Below are 20,980 nucleotides of genomic sequence, written 5' to 3' on the forward strand. Positions count from 1 at the left end.
TAATAATAATAATAATAAATTTTATTCATATCCTGCCTTTCCAGAAGGATCAAGGCGGGTTACAATAATATACATAAATAAATACATAACACATGCATGTGTTATGTATGTATTTATGTACATTATTGTTGTTGTTGTTGTGTTATTGTTTAAATAACATTATATATTCCCCCTAGCTTTCCCCTCAGAAGGAAAGCCACCACAGGGAGAGTGGAAGGGACTACATTTCCCATCAACCTCCGCGGCGAGGCGCCCGTTGCACCCTGGGACTTGTAGTCCCCGCTGGGTTCTGGAGCGCCAGGGAAGATGTCCGAGGTGCGTCTGCCTCCTGTTCGGGCGCTGGAGGATTTCGTGCTGGGCTCCAGCCGCCTGGCCTTCCCGGACCTGCGCGACGGGCAGCGCTGGCAGAGCCGCGTGGTCAACAACCTCCTCTACTACCAGAGCAACTACCTGCTGGTGATGGGAACAGGGCTGGCCCTGGGAGGGTGAGTGAGGCACAGGCAGCCAGGCTGTAGGGCCGCTAGTACACAATGGGCTTAAATCTGGGCCAGCGCACTTCGCCGCTAGGGAGGGGGGTGCGGACTGTACCACTTGACACCTGAAACGGGGGGAGTGACACCACTGTTCCTTCAATATCTACCTTTGCGCACTCATCTGCTTCCCTTTAGAATGCTTTAAGGCAGTGGTCCCCAGACTCTGCCCTTTCAGAGACCCTTTGGACTTCATCTCCCAGAAGCCTCAGACATCTTGGCCAATAGTCTGGGATTATGGGAGATGAAGTCCAAAATCTCTCAAAGCAGTGGTCCCTAGACTATGCCCTTTCAGAGAGATTTTGGACTCCAGCTCCCAGAAGCCTCAGCCATGTTGGCCAATAGCCTGGGATTCTGGGAGATGAAGTCCAAAACCCTTAAAAAGACACAGTTTGGGGACCACTGCGGCCTACTATAGCAATGTTTCCCAAACTTCAGGCCTCTAGATGTTTTGGACTTCATCTCCTAGAATTCCTGGCTGTTGGCTAGGCTAGCTGGGGCCTCTGGGAGCTGAAGTCCCAAGGAGCAAAGTTTGGGAAACACTGGCTTATAGAGCCTTAACACAGCTCCAGTATATCAGTGGTTCCCCCAAACTGTGCCCTTGAAGAGATTTTGGACTTCTGCTCCCAGAAGCCTCAGCCATGTTGGCCAATAGCTTGGGATTCTGGGAACTGAAGTCCAAAATCCCCTTAAAGAGTTTGGGGACCACTGCTTTAAGAGATGGTGGGAATGGGGTGAAGCTCAGTGGGAGGAGAAAGGAGAGGACGCAGGATTTTTTAAAATTGAAGTAGAACGTATCAGAAATTGGCCCAGTAATACTTGCACAAAGGATTAGACACTGTGGTGGATTATATTTTGCTATGTTTTTGGACTCAGGAAAATATCTATATCAGGGATTATAATATATGAATGTCATATATAGTCTATCTACTGAAGACATTTGGTGCATACTTATCAAATTTGCAGATGACACCGAACTAGGAGGAGTAGCTAACACCCCAGAGGCCAGGATCAAAATTCAAAATTACCTTAATAGATTAGAAAGCTGGGCCAAAGCTAACAAAATGAATTTCAACACAAAGAAATGTAAGGTACTGACTTAGGGCAGAAAAATGAAATGCACAGATATACAGTGGTACCCCGGGATACGAATTGATCGCGTTACGAAATTTCCGGGATACGAAAAACTTAGATTGGAAAAAACTGTTCCGGGTTACGATATTTTTTTCGGGTTACGAAAAAAATATCGGCGCGAAATTCAAATGCGAAGCGCGGCTAGCGGCTTTCCAGCCGCTAGCCGCGCTTCAGAAAAGCCTTTTCGGGTTGCGAAATGTATCGGGTTACGAACGCCGCGGCGGAACGAATTAATTTCGTAACCCGAGGTAGCACTGTAGGATAGGAGACGCCTGGCTGAATGAAACTACGTGTGAAAGAGATCTGGGAGTCCAAATAGACCACAAATTGAACATGAGTCAACAGTGAGATGCGGCAGCTAAAAAGGCCAATGCGATTTTAGGCTGCATCAATAGAAGTATAGTGTCTAGATCAAGGGAAGTAATAGTGCCACTCTATTCTGCTCTGGTCAGGCCCCACCTGGAATACTGTGTCCAGTTCTGGGCACCACCATTTAAAAAGGAGGGCGACTAAATGGTGAAGGGTCTGGAAACCATGCCCTAAGAGGAACGACTTAAGGAGCTGGGGATGTTTAGCCTGGAGAAGAGAAGGTAAAGAGGTGATATGATAGTCCTGTTTAAATATTTGAAGGGATATCATGTTGAGGAGGCAGCAAGCTTGTTTTCTGCTGCTCCAGAGACTAGGTCCCTGAGCAATGGATGCAAGCTGCAGGAAAAGAGATTCCACTTCAACATGAGGAGGAACTTCCTGACAGTAAGGGCTGTTCCACAGTGGAACACACTCCTTCCTCGGAGTGTAGTGGAGTCTCCTTCCTTGAAGGTCTTTAAGCAGAGGCTGGGTGGCCATCTGTCAGGGATGCTTTGATTGAGAGTTCCTGCATGGCAGAATGGGGTTGGACTGGATCAGGGCCCTTGCGGTCTTCCAATTCTATGATTCTATGCCTATATATACCATATAACACTTAGAACACATTGGAGCAGATATCTAGATTACATATATTGTGTGTGTGCGTGTGTGTTGTTTGCCTTCAAGTTGTTTCTGACTTATGGCAGCCCTAAAGCGAACCTAGCATTGTAAGGGAAATATGAGCAAAGTTTTTCCCTTCCGAGAAGGTTCTTGGAGTGCCCAGCAACAAAGGAGAGTCAGAGTTCGAGATGTGGTCCAGAGTAAGACACAGGTTTATTTTACCGATCGGGGCTGGCAGCTCACCAAGAAGGTGAATCCAAAACTGCCGCACCCTGCTTTGTATCTTTCACATTCTTATACATTTTCCTACTTCTCTATATCCTAGCATAAGCCAATTACAAAAAGCAAGAACAGCCCAGTACCTAATAAGGGTGCAAGGTTCAAAAGTTCATGAGTTAGGCTTGAAGTTACTAGCAAGGAGTTTCTTCAGCCGTTGCCTTGCGAAGGAAGCTAATTAATGAAATAGGGTTGCGGTCAGGCCCACTTACAGGAATGAGCAAGGTGTAGCTTCAATTGCTTAAGCAGAGCTTGTCTGTGGCAAGCTTTGTCCCTGTTTCTTCATACAAATTGATAACATGAACATAGCTATTTCATATTTATAAACTTCAAACCTCTCAGCATGGGGTTTTCTTGGCAAGTTTCTTCAGAAAGAGGTTGCCATTGCCGTTCTCTGAAGCTGAGAGAGTGTGACTTACCCAATACCACCCAGTGGGTTTACATGGTCAATCAGGGATTCAAACCCTGCTCTCCAGAATCAATCCAATGTGCAAACTATTGCACCACACTGGCTCACTACATATATTACAGAGTTTCTTTATTCTGTCACCTAGTGGGACTTCAGTTCACTTCCCGGCAAAACCAAAAAGAGGATGGTGACAGAATACATATGTTGTATTCTTTCACCATCCTCTTTTTTATTTTGCTGGGTATAGTGAGAGGTGAGCTGGAGATTCTTCTTTTTGACAATTAAGGACTATCAGATCCTATAACCTATATTTCAGAGGACGGCAGTGGCAAACCACCTCTAAGGATTCCTCGCCTACGAAAACCCTAAGAAAATCATGGGCTCCCCATAAGACAAGAAGCGATTTGGAGGCACATACACAGCAGGCAACCCGGAATGCTCTCTTCTGCAGGACTGTTAGAGGCACAGGACAGGAACCCTGTCTTCTTTAGCAGTCCCGCTAAATAAAGGAGGCAACCCAAATGTCTGTCTAGGCCTAAATCATCCCTTCCAGTTCCAGGCCTTATTCCTGGAAGGTTTTGTAAGTTTTTTTCCCCTGGATGCCAAAGTTCAGTCCAAGGTTACTAGGAAAGTTTCCTTTTAGTTTTCCTGCCAAGGCTACTGTGAATTCTCAGCAGCATGAAAGGACAAGCTGTTAAGTGGGTGCTTGGCACATGATCGTATTGCCATGTTTTTGCTCCTTGTTAAACTATTAAAGGCACAGGGAACCAAGACAGCAAACTTCAGTCCCATTTCTCCCAAGACATGTTGCTACCTGAGTGGTGGTTTAGTGGTAAATTAATCTCTAATGGGAGTAGGTCTTTTGTAAAGTTGATGTGTCTTGCCAGTTCAAGGCCAGGACTTGTAATTTGGGGTTACAAGAGAGCCGGCGTACTGTAGTGGTTTGAGAGTTGGACTATGACTCTGAAGACCAGGGTTCAAATCCCTCCTCAGCCATGGAAACGAACTGGTTGACACTCTGAAGAAACTTGCTAAGACAACCCCATGATAGGTTTGCTTTAGGGTTGCCATAAGCTGGAAGCAACGTGAAGGCACATAACAACAACAGACAAGAAGGATAAGTGATAGCAGTGCATCAGGGCTGGGAAAATCCTTTTTCTTATAAGTTACTTTGGGGATTACAGCTAAACCCAGAGAGCATAGGCGTCGAAGATGATGCCATAATCCTACTCATCAAAAGTCATGGGGCTTCAACCCTGTGAGCCCCTGCCTCCACTACACCACTGTACTTAAGCTAGAACAGCACACTGTGTCTTCCCTCCCTAAAATCAAGGTGCATGTTTTCTTTTAGCATGGGGTAGAAAGACAGAGTGCAACCCTCTAGATGTTGTTTGACTGCAATTCCTAGCATTCCTAGCCATTGACAGTGCTAGCTGGACTGAGTTTCAGTCCAACAACATCTGGAGGGGTGGACTTTGTCCCACTCTTTTTTCCCAACTAAAGGAGAAAATCCTACACGCACCTTTGCTCATCCCTGGCATGAGCAACAACAAGAGCCAACCGTTGTTGTCTTTTTATTCTTATTTCACAATACAAATACATAGATAGCTAGATATTTGCTACCTTTCACTGGCAACAAAAGTTCAGTAATACAGGTTGAATCTCCAAAACTCTTTGGACCAGAGGTGTTTTGGATTTCAGATTTTTGCATATTTGCCAAGGATAATGAGAAAGATATCTTGGAGATGGGACCTAATTCTAAACACAAAATTAATTGATGCTTCACATACATTTTACACACATAGCCTGAAGGGATAGTAGGTCCACCACTGTTGTTGTTTTTTTACTTGAGAGAATGCCTCTCTGGGAATCTCTAGGTTCCCCAGAACAACCTTATGGTCAATATCAGCCAGGAGTTGGTCACAGAATTGTGCTGGAGGATCTGCAAATGCCTAAAGAAGTGTTTTCTTTACGAATCTCTTGATCTTGCAGCGTGACTCTAGTCAACTTCCAACTAAGTCACGATGGAGGACCTAGAGATCGCTAGAGAGAACATATCAGTTAAATCCACAAATAATCAAATCCATAAAAGTCCAACCTGCAAATATGGAGGCCCAACTGTAATTTTATATATGATATTTTAAAAATAATTTTGTACAAACAATGCACATTGAACCATCAGAAAGCTGTTGCTATCTCAACCACTCGTGAAAAAAAGTTTTGTTTTTTGGAGGAGGATGGATTTTGGAATTACAGATAAAGGAGATTCAACCTGTAATAATTTAATAGTTACTTTTTAACTCCCTTTTAAAAAAACCTTATCCTGAAGGAACTGCCTCACTCTGCTTAATAGGATCACTTGCCCTGCCCTGGACTGTGGGAAGCAGCCATTTTCAATAAGTCTAAGTGTTCAGTCTGCAATACTCTCACCACAACAACCCACTCAGAGAGAAAGCTGCACTCATGAAGGAGGCAAGGTTTCCGGGCCACAATGTGTGGTTGCCCTGTAGAGATGCATTAGCAGTGACACTGTGCTTTTTAGAAATTAATAGTACCATATTATGCCTCTTTCCTCGGAAGCAAGAGGCCATCAGTGGTGCAGCCTGGTAATTTTAGACTCTTGACTTAATGGGACTTGCAGCGGGAGGCCTCTTTTGAAAGACATTACTTCACTGAGTTCAATTGGTCATGTAGGTTCAGAGTGGTATGTTCCTGCAAAAGTAGCCATGCATAAAATTGTACTGTAAATAATGTTTCTGAAAATATGAGGCTTGTCTTGTAGAGCAAATTGGGAATAATATGGATTGTAGTCCAGCATTTATGGAAGGCGCTGGTGGGGAGAGGACACTGTTTTTGCATAATTCTCTCTACTTTTAGTTGTCCCACCACTGGATTGAGCTGGAAGCCTTGAATCATTTAGTTACTGAGTCCAATTATCTTAAATCAAGGGCAGGGAACTTGTGGTCATCTGGACGTTGGACAATAACTCCTATCAACCTAATGCAGATAGCTAATAGTGAGAGATGATGCAACTTCTGGAGGACCAGCATTTGGAGGGCCTGCTTCTGTTAATGTAACCTTATTAATGGTGAGAAGCAGGACTTTACTTGTACACCTTGATCTTTATGGAAAGGTACAGTGATATGTGTCTGGCTTGGTCTACCTAAACCTTTGTTCTTCCCTTTAAGGGAGAGAGTTCTTATCTCTGCTGCTATGGTGTCATAAGTGCTTCCTTTGGCTGCTTTTAGACTTGAAAAAATAATAATGCTATTTTGTGATACATTTTCATAGGAACAGTCCACAAAGAATGTAAGGATGCTAAGCATGTCCTTTTTCCTGGATACTCTCCCAATGGAAAGGCTGCACCAAAATCTATGCACCCATTTGCCCTAAACATGACAGCCATGATGACCTTAGAAAAGGCAATGGTATCTCCAAATTTCTGTAAGGTTCTGCCCCCACCCCCAAATTAAACTTATAGGCAGTTCTGTTGATTTGATGTTTTTTTTAATGAAAGATGCATATCAATTAACCTCTGCGCCTGATTGTTTTTAATTTGATAAGTGTAATCCTTCCTAGAGGACTACTTAATCTTCAAATGTCATCATGTTTTGACATGAAGAAGAATAGCACCTATAGCTGTTTTTATATTTCTAATTACAGTCAAATAGAACTATCCAGGAGTTTGCCGGGTCAGATAAAATCTTCCCAACAGATGTGGCTTTTTAACATAAAGAGCTACAAGAAGTTACTCCCACAGCCAACATGACCATTGTGATGATGCATATCTGTCTTGCTATATCAACATGATAAGACATGCCTATGAAAATGAATTCCTGGTTTTCATCCTGCCATCTCCTTGTAGGTTTTTTTGCCCCGGACTGACATTGGTGAGTGGTGCCCTCGTCACTCTGATCTTTGTGGGCTTTGTTTGGGCAGCTGAGAACAAGGCTCCTGTACGACGCTTCCGAAGGAATTACCCTGGCACTTGCTTCTTTGCTGTCCTTGGATTGGCATACTTCCTGGTATCTCTCTTGGAAGGCTCTGCCACCTTCTTGGTTTTCATCGCTCTGCCCATCATGTGTGAGTACCTAAATGAGAGCAGGATTGGTGGGAATAAAAAAAGGAGTGCCAATTGGGAGAACACTGTTTCCTCCAGTTTATAGGTGGTTGCATAAATTTTCTACAAGTGGTGGTCTATTAACATTTGCATAGAACTTGAAGTTAGCAATAGGATACAGGGAGATTAAAAAAGAATGGTACAAAACTGAATAAGAACAGCTTTACTTTTGCGCCATTCTTTTTTAATCGCCCTGTACTTCTGAGTTAAGTAGAACATGGTCTTGCATGTGGAAACTGTTCTGACATGGAAACCTGAATTTTCCCTTTAAAAAAAGCATGTGATTCAGATAAATCTGTGATTCAATCCTCATGTGATTCAGATAAATCTGAAAATGCAGAATTTACCTGCAAAATGTGCTCATGAGAAGCAATGTCAGTGTACGCCTATTGGTATTGTCAGGTTGTCTTGCTTGTTATTTGTCATCTGAGATGTTTTGGCTTCCACAATCACATCTTGCACAGAGATCTAGGCTGGCAGAAGACAAACCCTCCTGCAGCAACAACGTTTTACATGTGTAGTTTCAAGCATCAAAACAAGTTCCATTATTGGGACTTGATGGAAGGTATAACCCAAAACAGTTTGTGGGTGGCTGGTTGCTTATATCCGTAACACAGATTTATAAACTCTCCAGGAAAATATATGCAGGCAACTTTCTAGAAAAAGAAGTGGGTGGAGATGGATTTTACCAGGTTGCTGGAGTTACTCAAGGAAAGCCAGAGGGATAATAGAGGCAAATTCTATCCCTGTGTTTCTTTTCTGGAGAAGTGACCTGATCTCTCCTAGGGGAAATGCCTGTGGTGGCTTGGTTTTTCCATGCCTTGTTATGAGAACATAAATTCTTCTGTGGGAAGAGAAATTGCTGGGGCAGAGGGATATAATAGCCTTCTATCGCCAAGGCTGTCTGTAAACCTCAGTTTCTCTTTCTGCCCCTCCCTCTTCCACTGCAGTGATCCTCATCCATGCCTCTCTGCGTCTTCGCAACCTCAAAAACAAGATAGAGAACAAAATCGAAAGCATCGGACTCAAGCGCACACCTATGGGGCTGCTCCTGGAAGCACTAGGGCAGGAGCAAGAAGCTGGATCTTAGACAATCACCAAGGTTCTCCTTGTCCTCTGGAAAGAAAGTTACCTACTATCTTTTTCTTCTTTCCAGTGGACTGATGACTCTCTCTCATTTGCTTATGTATTCACATAACTCTGTTGAAAGTCCTGGCTATGAACTCATGCAAAAGACACTATTCTCTGGCTAGACAACCAGTGGAATTCCCAGCTCAAAGTAGTGACTGGTGAGGCTCAATAGAGAAGTAAAAGGGGAAAAACAAGGTGGACCTTAAGGCAGTATTTCTAATTCATAATACAGTATGTATTAATTCTTGGGACTGTTTACCTGTTTACTCTTAGAGATGTGAGATAGAGTGAAGTGTCAAGTAAGATTAATGAAAGATGGGACCATGTTTTTTCTAAATTCTGACTGTAAATATTAGCCTGTGGAACTGTCAGACACTTGATTGGAAAAAACATCAAACAACATTGTAGAGCAAAGAAATGGTAGGTATAGTTCTAGTTCTAGTTGTTCTGAGGAAGGCTGTCTTCTAGAATAGTACTGCATAGAATTTATATACCACATTCCAGTGCTTTATACACAGCATTCATATACTCTTTATAACAGCTTTGTTGTTTAGACTGTGTTAGCTGTCTTCATATTGTAATGAAAGGGCTGAGGCTGGCTGAGTGTCTTGACTCAGTTCAACCAATAGTCTACAAAACCTGTAGTGTTTTTTGTTTTTTATAGAGAGACATGGAGCAAAAATTCCTGTCAGAGGAAAGTGGATATGGTGTTTGCAGAGGTGGTCTTGCATGGTAGAAAATAATTTCGGAGGACCTACCTAAATGTTCAAATTCATGATGAAGGCTAGCAATCCATCAGCCATATTGGCTTCCATTAATATGTGTGTAGACAACAGAAAACTCCAGAGTAGCCAAAGAATGTAGCAAACTGTATGTTCCATTTCTGAGGTGGAAAAGCCAGCCCAGGTAGCCCTCATTTTGTCTGTACACTTCTTAAGGAAGCATCCCAGAATCAAAACAGGAAAAGATTGAAATATTGTCTTTCACCCCGTCAGCTCTGTATTCTTAATTGCTTTTTGCACGTTTAAATCTAGCCAGAACGGATTCACCACTCCCCTGACATGGGAAACCCTCTTGGTCCAAAACTTCAGAGAATGGACCAAGCCTAGAATAGTGCTTAGTGCTGAATAGAGTAAGATACATAGTTGAGGAATGGGATGTTAGCTAATATACCAGGAGTAGGGAGCCTTCAGATATTTTGGACCTCAGCTCCCAGAAGCCCCAGCCAGGATGGATAATGGTAAGGGATTGTGTGAGTTGTTCTCTAAAACACCTGGCAAACTGAAGGACGGTTCCCCACCCAACTGTGTTAGCACTTTTTTTTTCATGAACATGCTAGAAGTTTCTAGAAGCATTACCAAGAAGCAAAATCATGAAAGGAATTCCAATATTATACTTGTCCAGTTTTTAAAAAAAATATCTTATTTATTAGTTAGTTGCTTTTTTTAAAAAAATGCTGCGGTTGATAAAGGACTTGAAAGCTTATTTCCAACTTATGCTAAAATTGTGTTAGAGAAATATGAAGCCCCTTTGTACTCCTTGGATTTTGGGATGGTGCAAACAAAACTGCAGTTGTGAAATCAAAGGCTTTCATGGCTGGAATCCAGTTTTTTGTGGGGTTTTCAGGCTATGTGGCTATGTTCTAGAAGAGTTTATTCTTGACATTTCAGCATCTGTGGCTGGCATCTTCAGAGAATTCTGGCATGGGAGCGAGTGGGGTGTATCTATACCGTGTGATCCTTCGTTGAGAGCATGTGCTTTACATGTTTATCTTTGTGTTGAGCAATGGCTCACTATTGGCTTAGCACATTAACTGGGCTCCTGTGGGTAAGCCTTCCTTGTCAGGTTCTTAAATACCATCAAGGGCTTCTTTCAACCAACCTGATGCTTGATCTGCCTGCCAAAAGACACCAAAAGCTCCCTGCAGATGTCACAGAGTACAAGCAAGAGTCCATTGCTGCATGTCTCCCACACCATCAGGTCCCAGACCTGTCTAGTTGTACGGCTTCCCAGCCTTCTCTAAAATATGGTGCACTCTAGATGGTTTGGGCCTCAGTTCCCATTAACTCAGGTGCTGTGGCTTCTGTGTGTTTGATAGCAGTTGTGTGGCGTCAAGTCATTTTCAACTTATGGAAAGGCTAAAGCGAACCTATCATGGGGTTTTCTTGGCAAGATTTGCCATTGCCTTCCCCTGAGGCTGATAGCATGTGACTTGCCCAAGGTCACCCAGTGGGCTTCATGGGGAATCAAACCCTGGTCTCCAGAGTCATAGTCCAACACTCAAACCACTGTGCCATGTTGTTTGATAGCAGGCTAGTCATGAAAAATTCATATGGTCCTTTAGTGTTAAGGAAGCTCTTCACCTCAGAAACACTCCTGTCAGCCTGGACTCCATCCCCCTGCCAATCCTATGTACCAAGAAGTATAAACTGGAGAGGAGAAAGAGTCTATCATTGCCAAGATGCCCTTACCCTGTAGAAAGATCCTGTGCTGTGTAAGTGTTGGAATGGCACTCCATACCTCCTCACATTGGCAGTGCAGCCATGGATGCTGCCAGGCTAAGAGAGAACCAGCATGGTGTAGTGGTTTGAGTGTAATACTGTACTAGGACTCTAAAGATTGGGGTTCAATTCCTCCTTTGACCATGGAAACCCACTGGGTGACCTTGGACAAGTCACACTCTCTCAGCCTCAGAGGAAGGCAAGGGCAAATCCACCTCAACAAATCTTGCCAAGATAGCCCCGTGATACATTTGTCTTAGAGTCATCATAAGCTGGAAATGACTTGAAGGCACACAACAACTTGTATCTCACCAATAGCCTTAAGAAGGGACAAACTGGGATGAAGACGGGTGTTGACTGAATCCACAAACACACAAGCCCTACCTCAAAAGGGTGCCTCAAGAAATGGTGTCTGCCATTTTCCTCTGAAGCAAACATGGAAGAGGGGATGACTTGGCCTCTGAGTGACTTCTGAGGCTACTTCCCCTCATTCCAGCTTCACTTTGCAACAGAGATGGTGGCTCAGTACAACTTTCCTCCTGATGTGAAGGATCATGCCAAGAGGAGATAGAGATTTCTCCCTGCCTTCATCTAGCCTATAAATGTTTAGGGTCCCCAGTTTTATTATCATATTTTGGAGGAAGTGTATTCAAGGGGCAAGCAATTGGATTGCTAAGACACGGGGGGGAATGTTTAGCTCTCCTAATGATGGAGCACAAGTCCTTTTAAGTCTAGCCAACATGGTCATTTCCAACAACAGGTTCCTCATTCCTAACTTATCTGGAGAGCCACAAGTTTTCCACTAAATAAACTCATTTGGAACTCCCATCTTTAAACATTATGCTATACATATTCTCTTCAAAGCATATTTACCACCCTCTTTTCTTTCTGCCAACCACCCTTTGGTTTGCAGCACATTAAAAAAAATGCATGGCACAGGCTGACCATGATGACAAAGTGATGTATGGCTGTGGGTCTTTAAACAGAACAGCTCTCCCAAGTCTGAAACAAGTTTCACTCAACTTTAGTGAGGCTGTCAAGTATTTGATTTGGGATTTTATACACTAAAAGCATGTGTTTTCTATTATTTACAGCATTCTATAACCTATCTGACAAGGTACAGCATCTCTTTAAAAAGCTTTTCCTAAAAAGCTTTTGCATTGCTTTATATAGTGCGAAACTGCAATGTTTGAAAGTACTGACCTCTCTCACATGCTTCTCAGCCAGCAGAGTTCACTAGATGTTGCTCACAGGTTGCCACCTGCAAAAATCAATGCACTTGGTGCAATATGAAGGATTCCTCTTTGATGGCAGACTGCCACCTGGTGTTATTTTCATTAGCTGAAGAATGTGCGTATTTGAATCCCAACCCTTAGGGGGGAAATCTGAGGCACAAACACACTATTAAATACTTAAGGCTGTCATTTTAAATATATTTATCATAATACTGGGACTTACTTTCAACTAAACCTGGCATGGATGTGGGTGTTAACATTTGGGAAAAGTCTGCCAGTTCTTGTACTCAAGATAAAACATGGTTGCTGTGGCCCTAGATACTATTTCGTTTCTGTGGAAATTTGCTATTTTATAATTCCCCTGCTCTTTTAAACAGCTTTAGAAATAGATTTTCATGTGAAATTCCCTACATAAAACTGATGACAGAGACCTTGTCACAGATTTAGAGGTTTGGATTTCCCGAGTTCTCACAATAAAAGTGCCACTCAGACGTAAGTATTAGACCAAGGAGAGCATGAACTGTCTTTTTAAAAAAACATTAGCTATCACATACGGCTTATTTCATCTTTTTTTGTTTTTGTTTGTACATTTCTACATATTTGTAAAAATAAAGTCTTGTGGTCATTATCACACTACATGTATCTGTGATATAAATTTAAATGTCTCTGAAATTGCAAGTCACTTCTTTTCACACGTCTAGCAAAGGCTTGTTGGTTCACTCATTTCCTTCTAATAACAGTTGACAATCCCAAGTCCATTAGACAACTTGACCGCAGATCATCCTTTCTTTAAGCCTTGTGCCACAATAGCCTCCTGATGGCCACTGGCTAGATTCAGGAAGTGCAGGACAGGCCAATGTGACACCCAGGTCTCTCCTTCAGCTGCCACCTCCTAGCATCTTTTGCTCGGGGCAACCATCCCGTTTTGCTCAGTGGTAGGGCCAGCCTTGCCAAATAAGAATATTGTCCCAGACACAATATGTGTGTGAAGAGTATTAGTGAAATGAAGATATTACCAATGTTGTTCACTAATTACTTATCTTAGGGCCTGAACAGACAGGCCAAAATAAAGCTGTTTCGGGTCATTTGGGAGGTATGCTGTTTAAATGACACACACATCTTAAGAGGCCAGAAGCTGCACCAAAGCTTCACTCCAGTCCTGAGAACTGGAGCATGGCTTTGGTGTGGCTTCCAGCCTCTCAGGATGCACGCATCATTTAAACAGCATACCTTCAAAGTGACTCGAAGCAGCTTTATTTTGGCCTGTCTGTTCAGGCCTTTAGATAACTAACAACTAAGGTGGTTTGCCCTCCATCCCTTAAAGGTTTATGGAAGAAATAGGAAAGGGGAAAATTGGAATAAAATTATTACTGTTATAAATATCCCTGTCTGAAGTAGAGCAAACTCGAATGGCCTTGTGTGTAATTTTAGGTGGTTGGTGGTGAAGATGCAATTGGGATCAGTAGTCAGAGTGGAGGAATTACATTTTTAATCCTACCTATCATCCACAGAGTTGAGAGAGGCATAGATTGGTCATCCCTCTGTTTCAGTTTATCTTCTTAACAATTCTGTGAGGTAAGTTAAGGTGAGAGTGGAATCCAGTGAAGTTCTCCCATCCACAGAAATTGCAGAAGTAGGGATTGAGGAACCCTTTTGTGACAGGTTTGGAGGATTATAATACTGTTAGAATATAGTCCTTTAAGAATATAGTGGTTGGGCACAGCACAAAATGCTGTTGTGTGAGCAGGTGCTGATTGTGTGATGTTAGATTCTTCCGGGCAGCTCACCCAAGTTCACCCAAAGAGCTCCAAGGCTGAATGGGAATTTGAACCGAGATCTCTCCATGCCTAGTCCAGGGCTTTAACCATTGTATCATGCTGCTTATAGCAAAAATAAAACAGCCCTTGATCATAATGGTCCTTGGTGGTTTCATGCAGGTACCACACAACACCATTATCTTTACAATCTTTATTATAGAAACCTTATCTCATGTCATATGCACAGTGCTCCATTTTACATTCAGAACCCATATACAATCTGTAGATTAATGTATATTAAAAAGACACACAAGACAGTGACTCTGGTACATCCCTTGTTCCTTCACATAGAGAGAAGAAAATGGGGAGAAGGAGGCCTGAGCCATCTCTCCTTTCTCTCCTCCGAATATGAGCTGGATTCAATTCATAAAACCAGAGTTTAAACAAAATGACTAATCCTTGCTGTGCAATTGTGCAGGGAATAAAAACAATTACAGATCTGGAACATTTCATTATTATTTTTAAAGGAAAGGCGGGAGTTTAGGATTTTTTAAAATAAAAAATACTGGAATTGGGAGACAAGGCAAGACTTGAGTTTGAAGGAAAGGGCTAGGGAAAGGATGACAGGGAGGGAGTTGGCTGTGCTTTTAGAAGTGTGAAGGACAGCTCTACCCATTACAATAGCTCTGGTAAACACCTGCATTACACTGACATTGTCACTGATATTGTACCAGTGAGGTGCATGAAGATGCACATGCATAAAGATGCATCAAATATATGCACAGTGCCATGTGGGAAGCCCACACTGAGTATTTACCTTGGACACTGCTGTTAAAAACAACTGGTGTTTCCTGCAGCAAGTGTAAAGGGGGAACTATTTTGATAGGCATATGCTTAAACTGGTAGTTCCTGACCCGCCAACTAAACAGAACCAATGCCAACAGCTTTGTATCTATAGCCATCCCTATCATTGTGTTACCAGCTGAGAGGAAGAGGCCAGGCCATAGGTGAGGGCTCACAGAATGGAGCAAGAGGACTTTCCTAAGATCTGAATAATTGCCAAGAGCTTATTTCCTAATAACATGCTCTTTCTTCTCTCAGGGCTTGGCCAAAAGAGGATACGAGTATGAAGGGACAATAACATTTAAGGGAAACAGTAGTTACTTGTTGTTGGGGCCACAAGAAGTGTGTAGAATATATTCTCTCCCACTTAAAAAAAACATTTTACAGGACTGATGTTCATTAGCAAGATGACAGGTCTGTGCTATTTAACATTTCACAACATACACACATACACCCTTTCAATTATACATTCCAGAGTCTTGGGTTTAAAATGCCACACCTTAAACCCACAGCACCAGGGTGATAAACATGGCACCACTCCTTAGTAGTCATAAGGGGGTGCAATCCACAGGAATTAAACTCTTTTGAGGGGTACTGTAAACACAGATCCCAAAAATCTCAACTGAGAAATGGTCACATACATAGGAAGATCTGGGGATGTAGTCCTGCCTCCCAATTATGTGGTCCAGTGTGACATTCAACACGATACCCACAAATTCAATCTCCCCTACACATGTACGTACACACATACAGACATACCCTGCCAGCAGGGAGTATCCACCACCACCCCCCAAACATGGTGTATAACACACCCCAAAAGAGGCACCAGCGAGGAAAATAAAAAGGAAATAAAACTCCATTTCCCCTTGGGGGAAAAGCGAGGGTCAGACCAAAGTCCCCGGAGCTGGGTGCTCTGTGGAGTCCAAGCTGTAAGGGCCAGCAGAGTCATCCATGTAAAGCAGCTCCCCAAAAGGTCTACAGCAGATGTATCAGAGGAAGAAAGGGAGTGGGGGAGAGGGAGAGAAAAAGAAAGAAAAAAGAATTAGAGAAAAAAGACAGAAAGGAAAAAGGCAGCAGGTCAAGAATTCTCCCTTCCTGGATACCTGGTTCCCTTCACAGAAGCCTCAAAGACATTCCCTCTTTCAACCCACTGTTCACATGGTTAGATCTTAACGCCATAAAAAAAATCAGTCAAAGAAGGCCAGCGCATAAAACTATGGACCCTACCCAGTCTAACAATGCCCTCCCAGAGTGGAGAAAGGAAGAAACAAAGCAGAAGATGTGCAGCAACAGAACATCAGAAGGGAAACGCTTCAGAGAAAATGGGAACGTATAGACACACACAGATATGTGTGTGTGTATAACAGAGAGACAGACAGGGGGGGGGGTGGAAACAGAGTGGGGATATCACTAGGGAAGTGTAAGGAGGGCTGATGAGATTATCGGGGCAAAGGGTGGAATTGCACCCCATACCTGCCATAGAGTGGCTGCCCAGCATAGCTCACAGAGTGGGGTAGCCCTCCTGGCCCACTGTAGTAGCCCATCTCAGGGTTGGAAGGTGACGGCTCGTAGTAGCTCCGCAACTGCTGGTGTACAGACTGAGGTGCTCCCCGTCTTTCTGGTGCCCCTCTCTGGCTGATGCCAGCATTTCGCAAGTACCAGTCTCTCAGCCCCTCCAGGGCCAGGGCTTTGTGAAAGTTACGTTGAGGGTGCAACAGTGGGGGAGCATAACCAACTTCCCGGGATTGTGGGGGCAAGAGCGGGCCGCAGGATTTAGTGCGGGCTGCTGGCCGGGCTCGGCGCTGGACTGGGCTCTCAGGAAAGCCCCCCCACTCTGGCTGGGGTGGTCCATCCCTGCGGGAGAGATGCTCACCACCACCGCCGCCCCCCCAGCACCTGCGCTCAACGTAGTAGTCCACAAGGAGGTCGTTGTATAGGGGACGAGGGTTCCGGCCTGAGACAGAAGGGGTCAGGGCCTCGGCACTTTTAAAAGGGGGTCCGGTGGGCAACAGAGGGTCCTCCGAAGGGGCCCTTTCAATCAAGGCCTCTGAACTATTACTACGGCGGGTCCGAGCGGCAAAGAGAGAAGCCCGGTCAGCGCTGGTGTCACGGCTTGGGGGTCCAAGTTGGGAATCGTGGCTGCCTGACCACTGGCGGGGGTGGAGAGCGGGGGCTTCAGACCTAGAAAAAAGAGAGGACAAGGAATTAAAGCAAATAATTTCCAGACTAGGTACACCAGGGGGGAAACTAGGTATTAGTACATGCCCTAAGAAATCAATGTCTTGAAAATACTCCAAAGAGTCACCCAAAGAACAGCCTGCCCAGCGCATCTCTGCATGCATGTTCCCCAATGATCTAGATTTTTTCTTTGTTTGTCGAGTGTGGAAACATTACTTAGTTTGGATTACAGCCTCCAGAACTATTATGACCAATTGTTCTCTTTTCAGCTTTTCTTGTTAACTGCCCTTGAGTCAACCCCGACTCATGACAACCCTGTAGATGAGACATCTCCAAGACTCCCTGCCCTCCACTGCTCTGTTTAGGTCCTGTAAATTCATACCTATGAATTTAATATCTATATATATATATAATCTGCCCATCTAGCATGCAATCTTTCTCTCTTCCTACTTCCCTCCACCTTTCCTAGTAGTACTGTCTTCTCTAATGAGTTGTGCTGCCTCATGATATGGGCAAAGTACAACAGCCTCAGTTTGATCATCTCGGCTTCCAAGGCAATTCCAGGATTGATCTTTTCAAGGACCCATTTGCTTGTCTTTCTGGCTGCCCAAGGTATCCTGAGCACCCTTTTCCAGCACCACATTTCAGATGAATTTATTTTCTTTATGTCAGCTTTATGTCTTCACTTTCTACCTCTTACATCCATCCATGGTAATGCACAATACAATGGGTTGAAGGGCCCGTTACAAACGGGCCAGAACGTACGCGCAGATCGCATACTAGAGTTAGAAAAGGGCGGTGCTTCCGCACCCCCCTAACCCTAGTGCGCGCTCTGCGAGCACAAAATGGCGGCGGCCATTCCACACAGCCGCCACCATGACGATGTCATGACCGCGCCGCCTCTATACGGGGCGGCGCGGACGTGACATCCTCGCTCCGCACCAGGGCGCTTAGTGCACCCTTAGCGCGGAGCAGGAAGGAGCTCTGTTTCGGAGCTCCTTCCTGGTTTGGTCCACTGGGCGTAGCCTTCACACGGCTGCGCCCAGCGGACCAAAGGAGAAAGGGGCCAAGCGGCCCCTTTCTCCTCCTCCCCGCTGCCGCGGGGTGTCCTTGGGGCTTGAAGCCCCAAGGACACCCCTTTCCAGGCTGCAGGGAAGGGGCCTTTTGCCGCTTCCCCGCAGCCTGAAAAGCGGCGGATCGGGGCCTCAGCGGCTGCCACTCTGGACACTGAGGCCCCGATACCCCGGGGAAAGTCTGTAACCCGCCTAAGTCTGTAACCCGCCTAAGATTCTGAAGTTAGTGCTCAGTTGTACATCTTTAGGATCTTGACTAGTTCTTTCATAGCTGCCCTTCTGATTCCTAGTCTTCTTTTTATTTCTTGACTGCAGTCTCCTCCCTCTTTCAGCCTTTGGCACAGGGTAATTCTGGTGCAAGTCAGGTGCAACTGGAACAAGTCAGGATTACCCACGTTCTGAGAAGGAGGTTCATTCTCTTAATTAGTCACTACTGGGCCAGCCTTATCATTACACAAAGTGAGGTGGCTGCCTCAGGCAGCAAGTTATGGATGCCATGAAAAGAGAAGGAAGTTGTTTGTTTTTTAATTTGTTATGGCATTTTGTGGGATTTTCTGCCTCATGTGCCAAAATAACTTGGCTGACTTGGGCACCTATGTTCTTTGACATGGGTGAATAGAGAGCACCATTTACTGCTCTACCTTAAGCAGCAAAATGTCTTGGGCCATCTGTGACCTAGGCCAATCTCTTTCTAATTATGAAGCATATCCAGAACAGAGAGTTCAAAGAGAAATGCTCCAGTCGTGTGGTGTGAGATTGAAGAATATTGTTAATTGAAATACTGTGTGTCTGTCCTTGAGCTATCAGAAATTTTCAAAACACTGGACAAAACTGATTGGATAAGGCAGAAAGCATAGAGTGGCCTCAATCCACAGGATCTTCACACTTGCTCTCAGCCCATAACCATTCCTCTCAAACAGCCTTTTGGATTCCCTCTCCATGCATGGATCCCAATATTGACTTGAAGCTGACTACAGCTATAAAAACTGTGATTCAAGTTTTGTTTTGATTTTACAAGTATCTTTTTACTTTCAGAAAGATCAGGAGTTCTGTTTCACTCAAAAACCTGCACAGAATACTAGTTTTAATAAAAAGATGCACTGCCTATTTTCATTCTCTGTATCCACGGATTTTTTATCCATGGATTCAACCATCCATGGCTTGAAAATATTTTAAAATACATACAGTTGGCCCTCAGTATCCATGGGGGCTCCGTTCAAGATACCAAAATCTGTAGCTACTCAAGTCCCGTTGACCCCAATGACAGTGCAGCCATGTGGCCGCGCCACCTTTAGGGACAATGGGACTGAAGTCCTTCCTTCCTTCCTTCCGCAGATACCAAGGTCCCACTGTATATAAATTCCAAAAAGTAAACCTTGATTTTGTTATTTTATATAAGGAACCACATTTTATTATGCCTTTGTATTTAATGGGGCTTGAACATCCACAGATTTTGGAGTCCTGGAACCAAACCCCAGCGGATACCAAGGGCCCATTGTACACTGATAAAGGTATTACACTAAGTTGGACTTTGATAGGTTTCCCCCCCTATAGTGCACACAGCTAGCTTTGGTTTCTGTACAAACAGTAAAATGAACAAATGCTTCCACCTCATAGATTTCACAAACACATACTGTCCTTACCCTAATCCTACGCCGCCTTCCAAGAGGAATCTCACTTTGCCTCCAATACTTTCACATCTGTTGTGTGACTAAAAAAACCCCAGAACCTGGCCTAGCACAGGGCATACTACAACATTCACCTACCTGAACTGGTGGCTCCCACTACAAGCATTTCTTGCTAGGACAGGGGTAGCTGGAACGCTCCGGCCCTCAAAGCTGGACACGCTTCTAGGAAGGGTACGGGTTGGGCTGTAGAAAAGATGAGAAAGCATTTAAAAGAGAAATGTTAAAACCAGTCCCATCATTGAAGGGCTCTCCTTCACGTGCACATATGAGCATACCTATGCACACACCCCACCCTTATGTTACTTGGAGAAAGTAACGTAATGGGACCCCCTTTCAAGAAAACACAGGCTGCACAAGCTAAGATGCACATGACAAGTAGCTCATCCATACTTGCAGAGAATACTAAAGAGGTTAGCCCAAGGCTATGTGATGCCTGAGGCAAAGGAAAATCCCATTTCAGTTCAATGTAGCAATAGCAATAGCATGTACATTTCTATACCGCTTATCCGTGCACTTAAGCACTCTCTAAGTGGTCTACAATGGGTAAGCTAATTGACCCCAACAAGTTGGGTACCCATTTTAGCGACCTCGGAAGGGTGCCAGGCTGAGTCGACGCTGAGGTACTGAACTCACAACCTTGTGGTTTGTGAGTGAGTGGCTGCAGTACAGTACAGGCATTTAACCACTGCACCAACAGGTACAGAATGAACTTATATTGATGTTGTATTTTACTTCCACACTGGCAGTGGGGACATATCCTCTATTGCCCCTGAGGGCAGAGGCTGGTTTAGGGGATGGAGGACAGACTGTGAGGTGCACAACTCTCTCCTCCAAAAGAGGGAAATACCGGTGGGGGGGGGGGGGGAGCAGACTCAGGAAAAATGGCTGGGGAGACTGCCATCGCCCCCTCTCCCCACTATCTGCCACCTGAAGTGATTGCCTTACTCCACCTAATGGTAGGACCAGCCTTGCTAAAGGGTTTGTTCTACAAGCCTACAGGTTCAGAGGTTAAGAATGGCTTGGAGCTGGTCTTTATGTTCCTAGATTTCCTAGTAAGGAGGAGACATCTTACACTGATTCTTCCACATCAGCCTATTGGCAGAAGGAAGCAGGTATCTGCAGAGTGGGTTTTTCATTCC

General features: G+C 44.2%; 2 protein-coding genes across 5 annotated transcripts in view; one reads left to right on the top strand and one right to left on the bottom strand.

Moving 5' to 3' along the window:
* Window positions 1-268: 268 nt before the first annotated feature.
* Window positions 269-12,935, top strand: PRAF2 (PRA1 domain family member 2). Its single transcript, XM_042450340.1, has 3 exons — window positions 269-485; window positions 7,181-7,398; window positions 8,386-12,935. Exons 1-3 carry the CDS (start codon window positions 307-309, stop codon window positions 8,523-8,525), a joined length of 537 nt encoding a protein of 178 aa, XP_042306274.1. The 5' UTR covers window positions 269-306; the 3' UTR covers window positions 8,526-12,935.
* A 1,328-nt stretch (window positions 12,936-14,263) lies between these two features.
* Window positions 14,264-20,980, bottom strand: part of CCDC120 (coiled-coil domain containing 120) — a 51,885-nt gene continuing 45,168 nt past the window's right edge. For all 4 annotated transcript variants that reach the window (XM_042452532.1, XM_042452534.1, XM_042452533.1 and 1 more), the window contains 3 exons: window positions 19,920-20,024; window positions 16,376-17,083; window positions 14,264-15,877 (listed from right to left, as the gene is read on the bottom strand). In XM_042452532.1, coding sequence (XP_042308466.1) covers window positions 15,787-15,877; window positions 16,376-17,083; window positions 19,920-20,024 — 904 coding nt within the window. In that variant the 3' untranslated portion in view covers window positions 14,264-15,786. The remainder of the gene's footprint in view (window positions 15,878-16,375; window positions 17,084-19,919; window positions 20,025-20,980) is intronic.

The sequence above is a fragment of the Sceloporus undulatus genome, chromosome 2 (assembly GCF_019175285.1).
Source record: "Sceloporus undulatus isolate JIND9_A2432 ecotype Alabama chromosome 2, SceUnd_v1.1, whole genome shotgun sequence".
NCBI lineage: Eukaryota > Metazoa > Chordata > Lepidosauria > Squamata > Phrynosomatidae > Sceloporus > Sceloporus undulatus.

What these genes read in the sequence shown, in the direction of transcription:
- PRAF2 (XM_042450340.1), top strand. Translation starts at nt 307, where the DNA reads ATGTCCGAGGTGCGTCTGCCTCCTGTTCGGGCGCTGGAGGATTTCGTG. An exon ending in ACAGGGCTGGCCCTGGGAGG is followed by an intron (nt 486 to 7,180) that starts GTGAGTGAGGCA and finishes ATCTCCTTGTAG; the next exon opens with GTTTTTTTGCCCCGGACTGA. An exon ending in CATCGCTCTGCCCATCATGT is followed by an intron (nt 7,399 to 8,385) that starts GTGAGTACCTAA and finishes CTTCCACTGCAG; the next exon opens with TGATCCTCATCCATGCCTCT.